A 14492-nucleotide genomic window follows, 5' to 3' on the forward strand; every position below is an offset into this window, starting at 1 on the left:
TCTTCGTCGTATGCGAATTGTGTGTCAGGAGGATCGTAAAAATCCAGGCAGCCGACCGAGGGATTTTTCGGTGAATTTTCACAGGATCCCAGAGAAACTGGATCCACCTAGCGTTCAATTAAATTTTAGTGGAAACACGTGAACCTACTTTGCGCTTTCAACTCGTAACCGATTCGCTCCGGAAAACCGTGAGCTAAGTTGCTTTTAATTCGCTGACATTGAAGACCGTTGAATGCTGACGCTTAATGAATTATTTTGGAATTGCAATTGTTAGGAAATCATTCGTAGTAGAAAAGTACATTATTGATAACTATTTTTCTTGTGATTTAAATCAGTGAGATACGATGTATAACCAAATACTACGTTAAACATTTTTGATCAATAAGAGTGACTACAAACGTTTGGACAAAATCCTTCACCATGAAGATTTAAACACAAGTATTTAATAGTACTTTGTTCAACATGCCATTATTCCTTTTGTAACAGCGACTTAAATCGAATGTTTTCGTTTCGTAATTAAAAGACCCTTGTTCGACAATTAACTCCTTTAGTGTGTACCAACTCGTGTTTAAAGGATGTTGAATACACCAAACTTGTATCTAATTTTTAATTGTATATTCTAGAGCGTTAACTGTCAGACAATTTAGAAGAGTAAGAAAATCATTTGGAAGAATATATATCCATGTAATTTCTTTTTAATGACATCATAAATCTCTACTTTTTGGAATGATAAGTTGACAGTATAAACTGAAGGGAGTAAATGTTAAAGAGTTTCTATTGCATAGAACAAGTAATTAAATAAATATTACACAATGGCTGTTTTTTACTAAAGTACTTAAACATTAAGTTCCATAAAACAGAGTTCACTTCCACCTACTCGACATGTTTACAAAAGGAGCAAGACGACCAAAGTTAAAGAACCGGCGAAAGAAGCGGGTAAACGGAGCTCCGTAGTTATGTCACAATTGTGCGGCACACATGTGGCATAACGCGCTCGGATAAGTCATAATTAGGGAGATAAAAATGCGTCGAGCGTTTATTTTTAGAGGTTCCGCAAGTTTCATCGTAAACAAACTGACGAACGATTCTGTCATTTCGATCGAAACCGAAATCGATCTTAATTTCTCTTAGTAAAAAATCCAGCTACCACCACAGGACAAAAAACTCGAAACTACACACGATAAAACGTACGAAGTGTACACGAGCAACAAGTCTAAGAAATCAATGTTAAAAAAATATTTTCTACTGTGGTCGGAGGAGATCAGTGAGATAAATAAAGTTTTCACGAACCACGTGCTCCTGGCGGCCGTCATTCCCGCTGAGGATGACCCCTGACGTGTGAGAAACCGGAAAACCCCTCTCGAGACTGGTTATGGGAACCGAAGAAACAAACGCGCACCACCTTCGCGGTCGGGAGTCGGCCACTGACTGAACGTGACTCCGATTCTCTGGAACCGGGAGGAGGCTGCGTCGACCGGTCAGGGACCACGAGCCTGCGGCCTTCTGACACTCAAGTCACCGTCAATTTCTCCCCCCACCCCTTCTCGGCGCTCTTCCTCTTTCGCTGGCTGTTGCGTTTCGTTTGCACTCTTTTTTTTTCTTTTTTTTTTTCTTTGGAAACAGACGTTCCTCGTTACGGGGAATTTGATTCTCGCTCTGTTTGACTTCCTTTCGTTCTCTGTTTCTTTTTTTTTTCTTTGTGCAGATGTTGGCGCGGGTGGTTGAGTACCCGCGTTGTCCCGCGTAGCTGTTGACTAACCCAAAACGTCTTTGGAACGGCTGCGTAAACGCTTCGGAGGCGATTCTTGATCATTTCTGAGGGATTCTAATCTTATGGAGATACGAGATTTCCGAGCAGATTGATTTTTTTCATTTTTGAGGCATTGTTCAGTCGTGGTGCAATGAAGAATTGTTTTAAAATGAGAGGTATTTCTCTAGGATTAGAAGAAAACGAAGTTGAAGTTTGTAGGTTCAATAATTATCGAGATAATAATTCTTTTGTAAAGGCAGTTCCCGTAACAACTTGTGAGAACTCCCAACATTTGGAGCTCTGTATTTTTTAAACAAATTCGAGGACAGCAAAATGATGACTTAAACCCATTCTATATTAATGTGAATTACAACGTATCGAAAAGTATAGTTCCCCAACGTTTTCGGAAGTCCATGCATGCGCCACGATACGATCGGACCGCCGAATGCGAACGATTCTTGACCCAGTGTGCATCGCGAGCGTTCAAGGACGAGGTAGAACCGACAGGAAGAGGAATGGGTTCTGGAAATTCATTCAGCAGCTCATTCACTCGCTCGCGGACATCTTAATGAAAAGTGAGCCGACGATTTACGGGCGATCGCTCGATGCTCGCACCGCGTGGAAGCGAACGATGAATAATGTAAAGCGCGCACCGAGGATGGCCCCCTTAATAGTAACGAGCGACATTATTCCGTGCGACGGAATAAGTGATCAGAAGAAAAGAGAAAGAAAGAGTGAAGAACGACCGCGAAACAATCGACCACTAGCTGGAGGGGCCTAAGCGAACGAGAATCAATTATTTTTCTAAGGGAACTCCGATTTTTGAAAGCTTGTTAACTAAGTGCAACGTTAATCCAAAATTTTTCTAGGGAAAAAAAATTCCCTAATTTCTTATTCTGGAGCAGAAAAATACCCCTTTAAGTCTCAGGAGTCACTCGTTGAGTTACCGTCGCTCGTTTGCGTAAAACATGACCGCCCTCGCGTGTTCGACATTTTCTCCGCTACACGAGAAAACCTTTTCCCGATTACGAAATGGGAACTCTCTCGATTACAAGAGCCCCTTCCCTTGTTACAAGTGAGGAGAGGAAAGTTAGCGCACCCAACGTGTCCCTAGAACGACGCTGCGGAGAATCTCAAAGCGGGTGGCTGGAAGTTTTAACGATAAGATTTAATGGCGACGGAGCCACGAACTCCACGGTCCGATGGTAAATCGTTTTAACAACTATGAACACACCGACGAATTGTTCTTCGCGATTCACCCCCTACCCCTTCTCTTTCTTCCCGTTCTTTCCTCCCTTGTCGAGGTAGTTTCGAGTCGCGAGAGGTGCACCATCCACCCCAAGAACTCGATTTCGCGCTCCGTCGTAACCACTTTAAGTTCCACGCCAAGTGTCTTCGAATCTCGGCTCGATGGCCTCGCCAGGAATAGTTGGATGCTCGTTGGAAGCAAGTTGTCTCATCATTTTTATCGTGTTAATTTTCGCGATACTAAAACTTCCAAGGGAGGACACTGTCCGGACCGGAGCCCAAGCGATAATTCTTAGCTGGATCAAAATTTCAAGATAGGTCATCAAAGAATAAATTTTCAGGCATTCGTTGTTGAATGAAAGTTACAATTGGATAATGGTGATATGGAGCCAGTTTCTCTTATATAAAAAAGAAAAAGCAATAGGACACTAATTGATTCAAATCGATCTTTCGCCGCGAATTGTCGAACAGGGAAGGATGAAATCCATAGAGAGACTAACCGTGAACATCGACGGCGCATGGTGACGGACGACAGTGCCCCGTCCAGCGGGAATCCTCGAGAGTTCTACTGTATCCCGTTTGATTCACGACGAAGTCCTCGAACGACCGACTCACTGATTCTCGAAGTCCTCGTGAAAGGACGCGCGCGTGCAACACACGAGAGAAAACTGACCGAAAGAAGCGCGGAACACGAAGAGGGAACCCCCGATACGAGCTGCATTCGGTCGCGGCGGGAGGGGAGAGAGCGAGCCGAAGGAAGAGAAGAAGAGAAGGCTCCGAAGTGGAAGATCGAGGAGGAAAGAGGGACGAAAAGCAACGAGAGGGTAGAGAACCCGAAGAGAAGAGATAGTTGAAACGAGTAGGGGGAAGAGCAGAACGGTGGGGGGACTTGTTACTCATTCATACTCAAACGCCCCCGCAAATTGCAGTCGCCGATGCTCCTCTTCTACGCTCGAATTGCGTCCAATGCGGCTCGATTAACGAATCTGCCGCACTCGGTTTGATCTTGGTCGATTCGTTAACGCGAAGGACGCCATTCGATTATTTAGGAGTGTCGATATATCTGTTGGGAACCAAGACAACAACAAAGGGAAGCAAGATGAATTTTAAACAAATTTCGATGTTTTTCGTTAAAGCACAAACGTTCCAATTACGTGCGACATAATTAAAACAGGAAATATGAATTTATATTCACTTGCCGAAGTTTTTATATGAAATTTTGAAATGGCTCTCTTAATTTAATATTGATGTTGCGTTCTACGTAATATAGAATGAACAACGCAGGGATAAATCAATATTAATGTACTGTGTTATAAACTGTGGTGTAACGTTTTATAGAATTCTCTTGAAACAAATGGACAGACAAACATAATAAATTCAGCGTTGTGGAGAGTTTGGTGTACATATAAACGTGGTCCATTTACGCGTTCTATTCGTTATGGAATATAACCGAATAATATAACTGAAACAATTTCGAAATTGTGCGAACTTACGCGTCGAATTTAAACAAAGAGTAGAGCAACCCAAAACATTCCCTCGAACGTCAGGTGAAAATTCTATTTCGTGGCGTTGCCAGTGTCCTGGAAAATCCGCGAACCTGATTAGCAAGCGACCGTTAACGTCCGTTTGTTAATTAATGCGTGGCGTGGTCGCCCGAACAATACGCGTCAAACGCGCGATTCGATTTCGACAGGGTGTGTAACGCGAGCGGGTAGATCGACTGGCGCGTTCGATCCGCGCCATCACGTGCCTTTTATTAATCGACGTCCCGTTTTGTTAATTACGCCTCATTGCCAAATCGTGGCAATCAAAGTAATTAGAGTGACGTCGGGCACAGGTGCGCCGCGAACGATCCTGTTTCGTCATCAATCGTGTATCGGACTCGATCCTATAACGGGGAGCCATATTTGTATTTGGGGATGCACGCCGAAAACTATCCGTGACATATTTACAACTATTCAGGAGTAGATATTGATATTTATTTAGTTGGTGAGGTACTATGTATTTGGACTCCAAATGGCGTATTGTGTTGGTGGGTTGATATTAGACACTAGGAAAGAAAAATAACCACGACCAAACGGTTTAAATTCCATTACGAAGCAAACCTCTTTCCTACAATTTCATTCTATTTCATCGAAAATAAATTAATGTCCATTAAAAAATACCAGAAATCACTGAATAGTGTATTTCGACATTTGATCAATGAAATCCTGACACATGGAAGCATCGAAATGTTGGCCTATTGGCGCACAGATGTATCGATGGCGATAATATCGGTAAATTCACGTGTATGTTGCCTTGCAAATCCATACTAATCAGAATCCAATAGATAATTGTTAGTAACATGTCTACCGCGTGCACAGTAAGTCCCAGCTAGTATTACCTGTTATGTGGTACGCGAAATTGCAGAATCCTAGGTTATTAGCCTTTCGTTCGTCGAAAATACGCCGCGTGCCGTGGTTTCAATCCCCCCGGTCGATCCCATTGACGAATTCACCGGATGACAAATCACGCTGTACGTGCGACAAACTGATAGCGGCGTGATTTTTCGTAATTCCAGCGATCCCAAAGCCACCGATGGCGGATTAGCATTAACGATGCACGCTCGGGCGATTGCTTTCAGTTAATTGGTGCTCGACGATCGCTACCCCATCGCCGGGGATTTTGTTCATGCTATAACGCTCGAGCATTATTGATTCCAATCTTGTCAGACTAATTGGCAGACCGTGAAATACGAAATGCTGGATCAAAAATTTGTCTGGTACTTTTTCGTCGACTGAATATCAATAATATTAAAAATTCGTTTTAATCCAATTTTTTGTGATTACACTATCAGTAAGCTTGTGCGGGATGTTTTGCAAGGACGCCAACAATATTTACAAGACGCTCATAACATTCGTTAATTAATTTTAATTTAACTTATGGATGTTATAATTGGCATGTGCGTATTTATTTTGTAATATTACGTGGAGTCCACCAAATTATATAAATTTCATATTAACGGAATTCTACATTGGAAGACGAACAAAAATATTTGTTCATATTCCTTCAAGGTTTCTTGGAAGAAGCTACATCGTAGCTACAATGAAAAATAAAATTGGTGATGGTACGTGTCCTGGACCTGCACCTCGTTATCTCACGCGAATGATAATATTATTCCACGTTCATAACATTTGATTGTAAGCCCAATCGAAACTATTTTAGACCCGAGAAAATTAAAAGCGAGAAGAATATTTCCTCTCTAAACACTCTTTCGAAGCAACGAGGCAAGGATTCGGGTCGTTGAACCGAGACTCATAAGTAGAAATATAACCAAGTATACGAAACTGTAAACACGTAGCCCTAATTGCTTTATAAATTTTTGAAAATCGTGCAGTACAGAACACAAGAAACATTTGTGAAAAAAATTCTACCATATCCCCAATTTAAAACGTTACGTCAAATCTGCTCTATTTCTGTTGTGTCGTTTACTGTTTCTTAAACAAACTATAAACAATTTTTTACGAGAATTCTGCACTTAAGTTAAAAATACTTCGAGCGATAGGCTTAAGCTACATTTTCTGCGAGAAAGGAGGAATACGAGTGAACATTTTGGTTGCTTCACGTAACGAAAAACCTCGACCTGATTGGTCAAATATTTTATAAGCAATTAACGTCACGAAAAATTCTGTCAATTCTCTCATCGCGTGCTTCGATCTTTCCATTACGAAACAAAGTTCCCAGTCTGCTTACAACACCGATGTCGTACGGATAGATTGTATATACATGGCAAGAGTAATTGGTCATGTCCAAATAAACAAACATTTCTAAAAGGGAACCTCTAAACAAACGCGATCGTGTTCTGAAATTCTCTGGGAGCGGTTGAAACATTAGATTTATTTAAATAGCGAGTAGATATTTTAGTGGAGTGCCTGTTTTGAGAGTTCGCTCGTTTGAAATTTTGATGAAGCATCTAATTTCTGACTCAGAAGATGTTTCAAAACCATTTTTGAAATCGGCTATGTCTATTTTCGATTGGTTTAATTTGAACTATTAGTTTAAAAATCTTCTATTTCTTGGGAGTTAATTGATTTTACGTGAAATCGATGTCTGATGTTACGTGAAGTCTGTGTCGAAAGGAGTTGAGTAGAAAATCGAATTCTGCGGAATATTTAAATAAATGTAATTTTACGTTCAAAGCTTCAGAAATAATACTTCAAGTTCTTCTAAACTTAAATCTAGAATTAATTTCATTATGTGAGTTTAAATTAGATTAAATGAAATAATATTTTTGAGCATGTGTGCATAAATTAGCAAAATGAAATGGAAAGTCCCTTTTGTCGGGCATTAAATTCAGTCTCGAGGTGCCTGCGTACCTAATTCAAGCTAGAGTATTAAAAATACATTAGAAAGCGGAATTTAAATCGAAATTCCTTCCGTGTTTCGACAAATACAGAATCTATTATACAAATCACTTCGAAGAGAAACATGTTCTGGAAGCATCGTACCTAATCAGTCGGTTAGGTCACTTTTTTCCAAAGGAAGGACACGTGTCCTGTTGCGCATCGAAAGGGGTGGGCGTCAAAGGAAGCAGCTAGTGACCTCGAGAAGCATCGTTTCTATTTAGGACACTCGATAGACGATAACCATGCTCCAGGATCCGGCCTGATAGAAAGCGGCGCGTGCGATTTAATTCCATTGAGATAGATGGCCATTCATGTTCACGACACAGTTCACTCTTTGCCTCTTTCGGATCAACAAACTTGAAATAAATTTTCTCTTTCACTATTGAGTATGAATTGTTTGATAGCAGGTAAAAATACATATGAATTAGATTAAAATAAGGAAGCACCTAAAATTAATTCCAGCATCATTTTTTATACTCATTACCGCATTACCCTATATTCTCCTCGAAGGTTTAAATCTAAAATTATATCGTCTTAGAAGCCAATAAAATTAATGAGCTCTCTAGAAGTGGAGAAATATCAAACTCTAAATTGAAACTATGCAATCGGGAATAGCTAGAGGTAGTTTCAAAAATGCCATTGAAGTCGCTAAGTGGGTCATGAACTAGAAGCTTTATCAAAATGCTAATAGGATTGTGATAATAACAGTCAAGATAGGAACACGGTAATTCGACGAGAAAATTTCGTTTTCACGTTAAAAAAGGCCTACCATCGGCCAATTGAAATGTTAACTATCGCGTCCGATGGCGTCTCGAAATAACGTTAACGTAACGAATTGTAGAGCGCTGGCTATCTCCAGTTTTAAATATACTCGTCGGTCCAGGAAGCAGAAATCAACGAGACATCAGCAGAGAAGCGCTATCTACGCCGCAGGTTTAATTAATTTAGAGCTGATTAGGGACATTTTTGGTTCGTTAATGTAATTGGGTCATTAGATAACGATTTCGAAACGGTGAATGCCACCGGAACGGGTGAATGGCGCTGATTATCTTGTAAAGGAACAAAAAAAAAAAAGAGAATCGGCGTTATGCGTCCGGCTATCGAGCGATACGTGTTATAAAACGATGACGGCACGTTGGTTACGATCGACAGATAATAATAACACGAATTTCAGAGAAAAGTGAGGCGCGAGAAACGTTTATAGTCGATGGGGGAAACAGGTCGATCTGAAAATGGCGTACAGCTATAACATTGAAGAGGTGCCGCCCGACGATGTTCCTTGTGTCGAGCACGACATACGACGCGCTAAAAAGTTCCTTCAGAAACACAGTCCAGAATCGGGTGATAGTTTGTAAGTTCTCAAATTTGATTAAATACACACGTTTATAAGCCTGTAACTAAAAAACTCAAATTATAATTATACATGACAGAAGGGCAATGATATGAAAGGTGCAATAACATAAATACTAAAGAGATAATAACGCAGATACGTGTAAAGAACTTAAACAGAAGTAATGCGTTATGTAGTTATTGATAATTAATTTTAGGATATGTTTCCAAAGGGTTTCGGGAGAACTCTGAAACTCTTCGCGAACTAGGAAATCATTTGCAGTAACTTGAAGGCATCGTTAACGCGGTTATCGAGGTAGAAACGTTTCGGAGCAGCAACCCTCCGCCTCGATACTTGATTTAATTAAACGTGAGAGGAGACAAACGTGGATAGCCTAACGCGAAAGAACTTCTCAAAGTCGTTTTTGTCAGACTGACCTTATATGGAGAGGTTTAATGAAATACAGACCGACAGGGCAACAAGTACCCGAACGAAATAATTTCCTCCCCTTCCCAAAATACCAAACTAAACGTTTCAAACTCCTCTGACGTTTACACTTAAAGCTCTTTAAATCAGGAATTCAAGAAACGTGGAACCTTTGGTTTATTTAACGGTAGAAGAGTGGGTTGTTGGAGCACTGCATTTATAGTTATTCTAGGAAAAATAACCGTTTGGAATGTAGATAAAAGAAGTAGAATTTTTAAGTGAACCACTCTTGCACTGTTTTGAAAATGTAAACATTCCAATTGTTTCATTTACAAATACAATTCAGGTATGATCATTTGACAGAAGTGTTGGCTAAGATAATAGCAGAGAAACCAAGAAACGCTGTCGATATTTTCGAGGAGTACAGCAGGAAGGTGAAAGAGGAGAGGTTCAAGACTCAAACCAACCACCTTCGAGATCTGTATGTTCCACCCACTCAGTACGAAGATGCAAAAAAGGTTATCAACCTGATCAAGGTATGAACTGGTGATCGATCGTTGAATTAGTTTTGTTTAAGTTATTTTTCAAGCTTACTAGGGAACATCAATTTTGTTGTAATTGCAGACCGTTCAGCAGCTCGATCAAAACGAAGGAGAAACACTGGGCGAGGATGAGGAAGAAGACGAAGGGAAGAGGAAGAAGAAACCAAATATGCTGGACCTCCTGTTTTATTTTGAGCAAACCAATATAGGTTTGCCTCGTGATGAAATGGTGGTGCTTAATTTGTCTTTGCGAAAACTGTTGGCTGAAGCTCCTATAGAAAACATAAGGTACACGATTTCTGTTTATTAATAAAGTAAATTGATATCGATTTATAATTCACAATTATTCTCGCTCAAATACTCAAATCTTAGGTTTCAATTATTACGACCAATAATATTCACTCTAACTATTCTTGATGACAAAATATATTTTACTGTTTACATTACACACACTTTGTGTCGTAGATTCTGGGGAAAAATTTTGGGAAGTCCCAAAAATTACTACGTAGTAGAGGCTGACCTCCAACAAGAAGAATTGGACAAAAGATTAGAGGTAAATTCAACCCAGGAAGAATCGTCTATCTTCTAATCTACCTTCTATTTATTGAAACAAAGTCTGTCTGAATATTGTTGCAGAAATTAGCAGAAGAAGAGGAGAGGAAGCGACAAGAGGACCAAGCGAAAGCGGAAGAGGCAGCGAGAGTCGCGGAAGAAGCGGCCGCAGCGGTCGAAAGGGAAGCAGCGGAGGATGAAATGGAAGATACAGAAACGAAAGAGGAGAAAGATGAGGAGGGTTTGAAACTCGTCTTTCCACCACTGCCTACGCCTTCGTGGAAGCCGCCACCGGAAGTGCCTTCAGAGAAGATCGGAAGTGGCGTGAATGCCAAGGTACAAGAGGAGTTAGTATAATTTCCTTTAATCTTTCTGCGTTGCAATCCTTCTTTAGTATTAATTAATTTTAGAAAATATATTAACAATTCCATAATCTAAATCTAAAACATCAAAAATGAACACTTACTTTTTAAACTGTGCATGTTAAAAATATTTCAAGCTGTTACCAGTTACTAAATATTATTTAAAAGATTCTGATATTTAGATTTCTACCAGGATTGCAAGCTTTCCTATTTTCTTCCCAATCGTTTCATATTCTAAAATACAGAGTCACTCTACGTCGGTTTAATAGGCGATGCGAAACGCGAGGCGAGTTTTTTCCAGAAATCGGTTTTGTTCCAGGTGTATTTTGTATGCAACGAGCCCGGTTTGGACAAATGGATCGAACTTCCAACAGTTACACCGCAGCAGATACTAATTGCGCGACAGATTATCCGCCGGTGCACGGGAAATTTGGAAACAGCGGTACGTGGGGAGATATCGCGCTGTTTCATGGAAACCGCGTCAAACGAGCCGTTTTTTCTCGTAGATTCATACGTTCCCGCCGTTTCCCGGCACGGAAAAAAATTATCTCCGCGCCCAAATAGCCAGAATTAGCGCGGCTACTCACGTTTCACCGATTGGCTTTTTCACTTTTGGCGGCGAGGACGAAGAAGAAGAAATGGGAGAGGAGCCGGAAGAAGGTAATTTTTCACGACCTTCCTTGAGGTTCTCGGTAAATATCGAGTTTCTAACAGCTAGAACCATTACACGCAATTATATTTTATTGAATTCAAGATTAGATACTACGTATTAGAAATACAGATAATTTTCAAAAAATAGAACATTTTGTAGGGTTGTTAAGTTCAAACTAAGTCAAAACTGGCCACTCAAAGCATTGGGAATCTACTCCCACTCCATTTGAGTAGCCAGTGGCGACATCTTTGGGTTCCCAAGTGTACTACAATGTTTGTATTTGAAATTATTAAGAGACACTATTATTGCTCTCGAGGTTTTCTAACTTGGCTCTAATCAACATACACTTGTTATATTACACGCAAAGGTGGGACTTTGTCAGAAAATGTGCACTACGATCCTCTACCTGTCAAGGACCTGGTGGACCTTTCCATGACAAACTGGTGTCATCACACACAATACATCTTAAAACAGGGTCGAACTGTTTGGTGGAACCCAGCCAAGGAGGACCAAGACGTTAGTTGAATTAAATATTAGAAAACCAAGAATACAGCAAACCACCTTTCCTACATTTCAATCTACTAATATACACAACGCATTTAGGAAGAAGTCGGAGAAGAAGAAGAATTGGAGGACGAGGAGGAGGAAAGGACAGAAGTCCAGAAAGAAGTGGGACCACCCCTACTAACTCCCTTATCGGAAGATGCTATCGTGGACACGATAATCCCCTGGACAGTCACGCAGTCCTCTACCGTCTTACCAGATCTAGCAGTGGCCCTAGTTAGGTCGAACACTTGGCCAGGAGCATTCGCCTTCGCCTGTGGAAGGTACATGCACCCCCATTCGATAATGATTTTCTATTAAGCAGACGTATCTGCAATATTAATGTGGTCGTCGAATGTAAATTTTCTCGATACCGAAGAAGCGAGTCTGGGACTTGTTATCGAAAGTCGACTAGGATAGGAGAAATTATGGCGCGTTAAAGGGAAATTAATGCGCGGGAAATTACGCTAATGGTACTTTAATGGTGTCGACCTATAGGCGTTTTGGTAACGTGTATATCGGCTGGGGCCACAAGTACCACGCTTACAACTATAGTCCACCGACCATGCCACCTGTGCAAGACCAGTATGCATTAGGTCCTGAGATCATGGAGGTTCTGGATCCCACCTTCGAACAAGAAGAGGCCTACCGCATTGCTCACTTACCTCCTCCACCGGTTATCCCAATGGGTATCTAAAATAATATCTTCAAACCTAGATAAGAAGATTTCTGATCTATTTTATAATCATTCAATCGAATTGTGTCTATAGGAGATGAAGAAGAAGAAATGGTGGAAGAAGAGGAAGAGGAAGACGAAGAAGACGAGTGATCAAGATATCTGTTTTACCATGAAAGTAATGATTTATAACTGTTGGTAAAACAGATCCAGGTACAGGCTTAATTATTGTGACTCATCGGGTACAATCGGTACTATATCTAAGGAGCTGGTTACTTCTAATTACATAGAATTTATGAAGTATTAATAAAATAGATGTATATTTAATTTCTAACTACTGTGATTACATTTTGCGATATCTGACATTAAAGAGCACGTGATCTATGAAGATCAAGAAGTGATCTGTAAGCACTGAGTACCTACTGAGTCATGTGTAAGAAGTTTCAATTATTTAAATAATTAAATTATTTAAACATTAAAAATAATTATTTTTATGAATTAAACGAGTCTATCTGTTATTGTAAAAGTAATCTTCTAAGCTCGAATTTCCTAGGAAATTTCTGTCTACTGGTGAGTAAAGTAGATTTCTATAAATTCCTGATACATGTGCTTCATTGTTTGTAGCATCATAACCTCAAAAATATGGGTATCCCGCCAAATGATGGTAAATAGTGTTATGGTATTAAATTCGTAAATTCAAAAGAAAAAACATGACTGAAGAAGCTACGAAAACTGACATCGTATTACGACCAATACTTTGTGAATTGAATCAATTATCTATGCCTGATGGATCAGCAATGTTGATGCAAGGTAGGTTAACCTTAACTCTTATGAATACATTTTATCATTATTCATACATAATTTCTATGTTTTAGGAGACACAGCAGTCGTCGTGGGTATCTATGGACCAATAGAAGCAAAACCACAAAAAATGGTTTACAACAAAGCAGCTGTTGAGGTATCATATGTGCCTATAAAAGGACCAGCTAGTAAGTTTTAAAGTTTTCAATAAAACTCTGATGTTAATTTATTAATAACGCGATAATGAAAGTCTTTGATTGTCTCTTTAAGAGGTGGATGACAGGATGACGGAATTGTACATAAAAGAAACATGCGAGGCAGCTATGATTGTTACATTTCATCCTGCAACTGCTATCTGTATCAATGTACAGGAGTTGGAAGATTCTGGTGGGGTATGGTTTGTCTTTATGACATATTGTAGTACAAAAATATGTGAGTTCTAAATTCGGAAATTTGAATTAATATTTCAGTTGTTAGCTTGCACAATTAATGCAGCCTGCCTGGCACTTATTAACGCAGCTATTCCAATGAAATATACTTTTGCAGCAGTTAGTTGCATGATAGAAACAGATACTGGAAATATTATACTAGATCCAAACAATGCTCAGTTGGAGGTATGTTGGATAAATTTTATTCTTAATATAGAGTAAAACATGAGTTATATTTTTCATTTAGGACGCTAGAGCTGAATTCACATACGGATTTGATGGTATAAAAAAAGATGTCATATGTTGTCATACCGCAGGTCGTTTTACAGAATCAGAGTTTTTCGAAACAATGGAAAAGTGTAAAGAAGCTAGCCAATATGTATTTGATTTTTATAGAAATCTTGTAAAAAAGTATGCAAATGTCATATAAAACTTCTATTTTTTTATGAAATATGTCTACCATAACTATGTCCTAACCTATCCTAAACATAATTAAATTGTATGTTTCCCATGGATTAAATAGAGGTATGCAATTGCACATAACTATAAACCTTGCCCGTTTAATATTGTTGAGTTACTATTATGATGAACCTACGGTTTAGGTAAAAATATATCTAAATATAGTGGACACAGTAAAAAATGCTTTATTAACAAGGTATTCCTTCCTCAATTGCAGTTAAACCGAAAAAGTAGATAGCTGGAAATGAATCGACCATTGTCGTTTTATTAAGGATACCGAAATATTTCATACCGTGATTGCACTGTCCGTAAGTGTACCTCATTTTGGTTCTTTCAAA

At 39.5% G+C, this 14492-nt stretch overlaps 3 protein-coding genes across 4 annotated transcripts in view; 2 read left to right on the forward strand and 1 right to left on the reverse strand.

The window, feature by feature from the left end:
- Positions 1-2715, reverse strand: part of LOC128893433 (papilin) — a 107595-nt gene extending 104880 nt beyond the window's left edge. Inside the window, exon 1 of the mRNA XM_054154346.1 lies at positions 1291-2715. Within this exon, the coding sequence (XP_054010321.1) occupies positions 1291-1313 (23 nt within the window). The 5' untranslated portion in view covers positions 1314-2715. The remainder of the gene's footprint in view (positions 1-1290) is intronic.
- Positions 2716-8246: 5531 nt separating this feature from the next.
- Positions 8247-12680, forward strand: LOC128893444 (radial spoke head protein 6 homolog A). Its single transcript, XM_054154372.1, has 11 exons — positions 8247-8734; positions 9486-9675; positions 9764-9969; positions 10147-10234; positions 10318-10569; positions 10915-11037; positions 11102-11255; positions 11615-11763; positions 11851-12074; positions 12289-12479; positions 12561-12680. The coding sequence occupies exons 1-11, from the start codon at positions 8616-8618 to the stop codon at positions 12617-12619; spliced, it is 1755 nt and encodes a 584-aa protein (XP_054010347.1). The 5' UTR covers positions 8247-8615; the 3' UTR covers positions 12620-12680.
- Positions 12681-13017: 337 nt separating this feature from the next.
- LOC128893454 (exosome complex component RRP46) lies at positions 13018-14165 on the forward strand. Of its 2 annotated transcripts, XM_054154392.1 has the most exons (6): positions 13018-13036; positions 13091-13276; positions 13342-13455; positions 13538-13659; positions 13738-13881; positions 13943-14165. In XM_054154392.1, exons 2-6 carry the CDS (start codon positions 13177-13179, stop codon positions 14123-14125), a joined length of 663 nt encoding a protein of 220 aa, XP_054010367.1. In that variant the 5' UTR covers positions 13018-13036; positions 13091-13176; the 3' UTR covers positions 14126-14165. The 2 variants fall into 2 exon arrangements, with proteins under 2 accessions (XP_054010367.1, XP_054010366.1); XM_054154391.1 differs by lacking the exon at positions 13018-13036 and having other exon boundaries at positions 13072-13276.
- The last annotated feature ends 327 nt before the right edge of the window (positions 14166-14492 follow it).

The sequence above is a fragment of the Hylaeus anthracinus genome, unplaced genomic scaffold (assembly GCF_026225885.1).
Source record: "Hylaeus anthracinus isolate JK02 unplaced genomic scaffold, UHH_iyHylAnth1.0_haploid 3, whole genome shotgun sequence".
Classification (NCBI taxonomy): domain Eukaryota; kingdom Metazoa; phylum Arthropoda; class Insecta; order Hymenoptera; family Colletidae; genus Hylaeus; species Hylaeus anthracinus.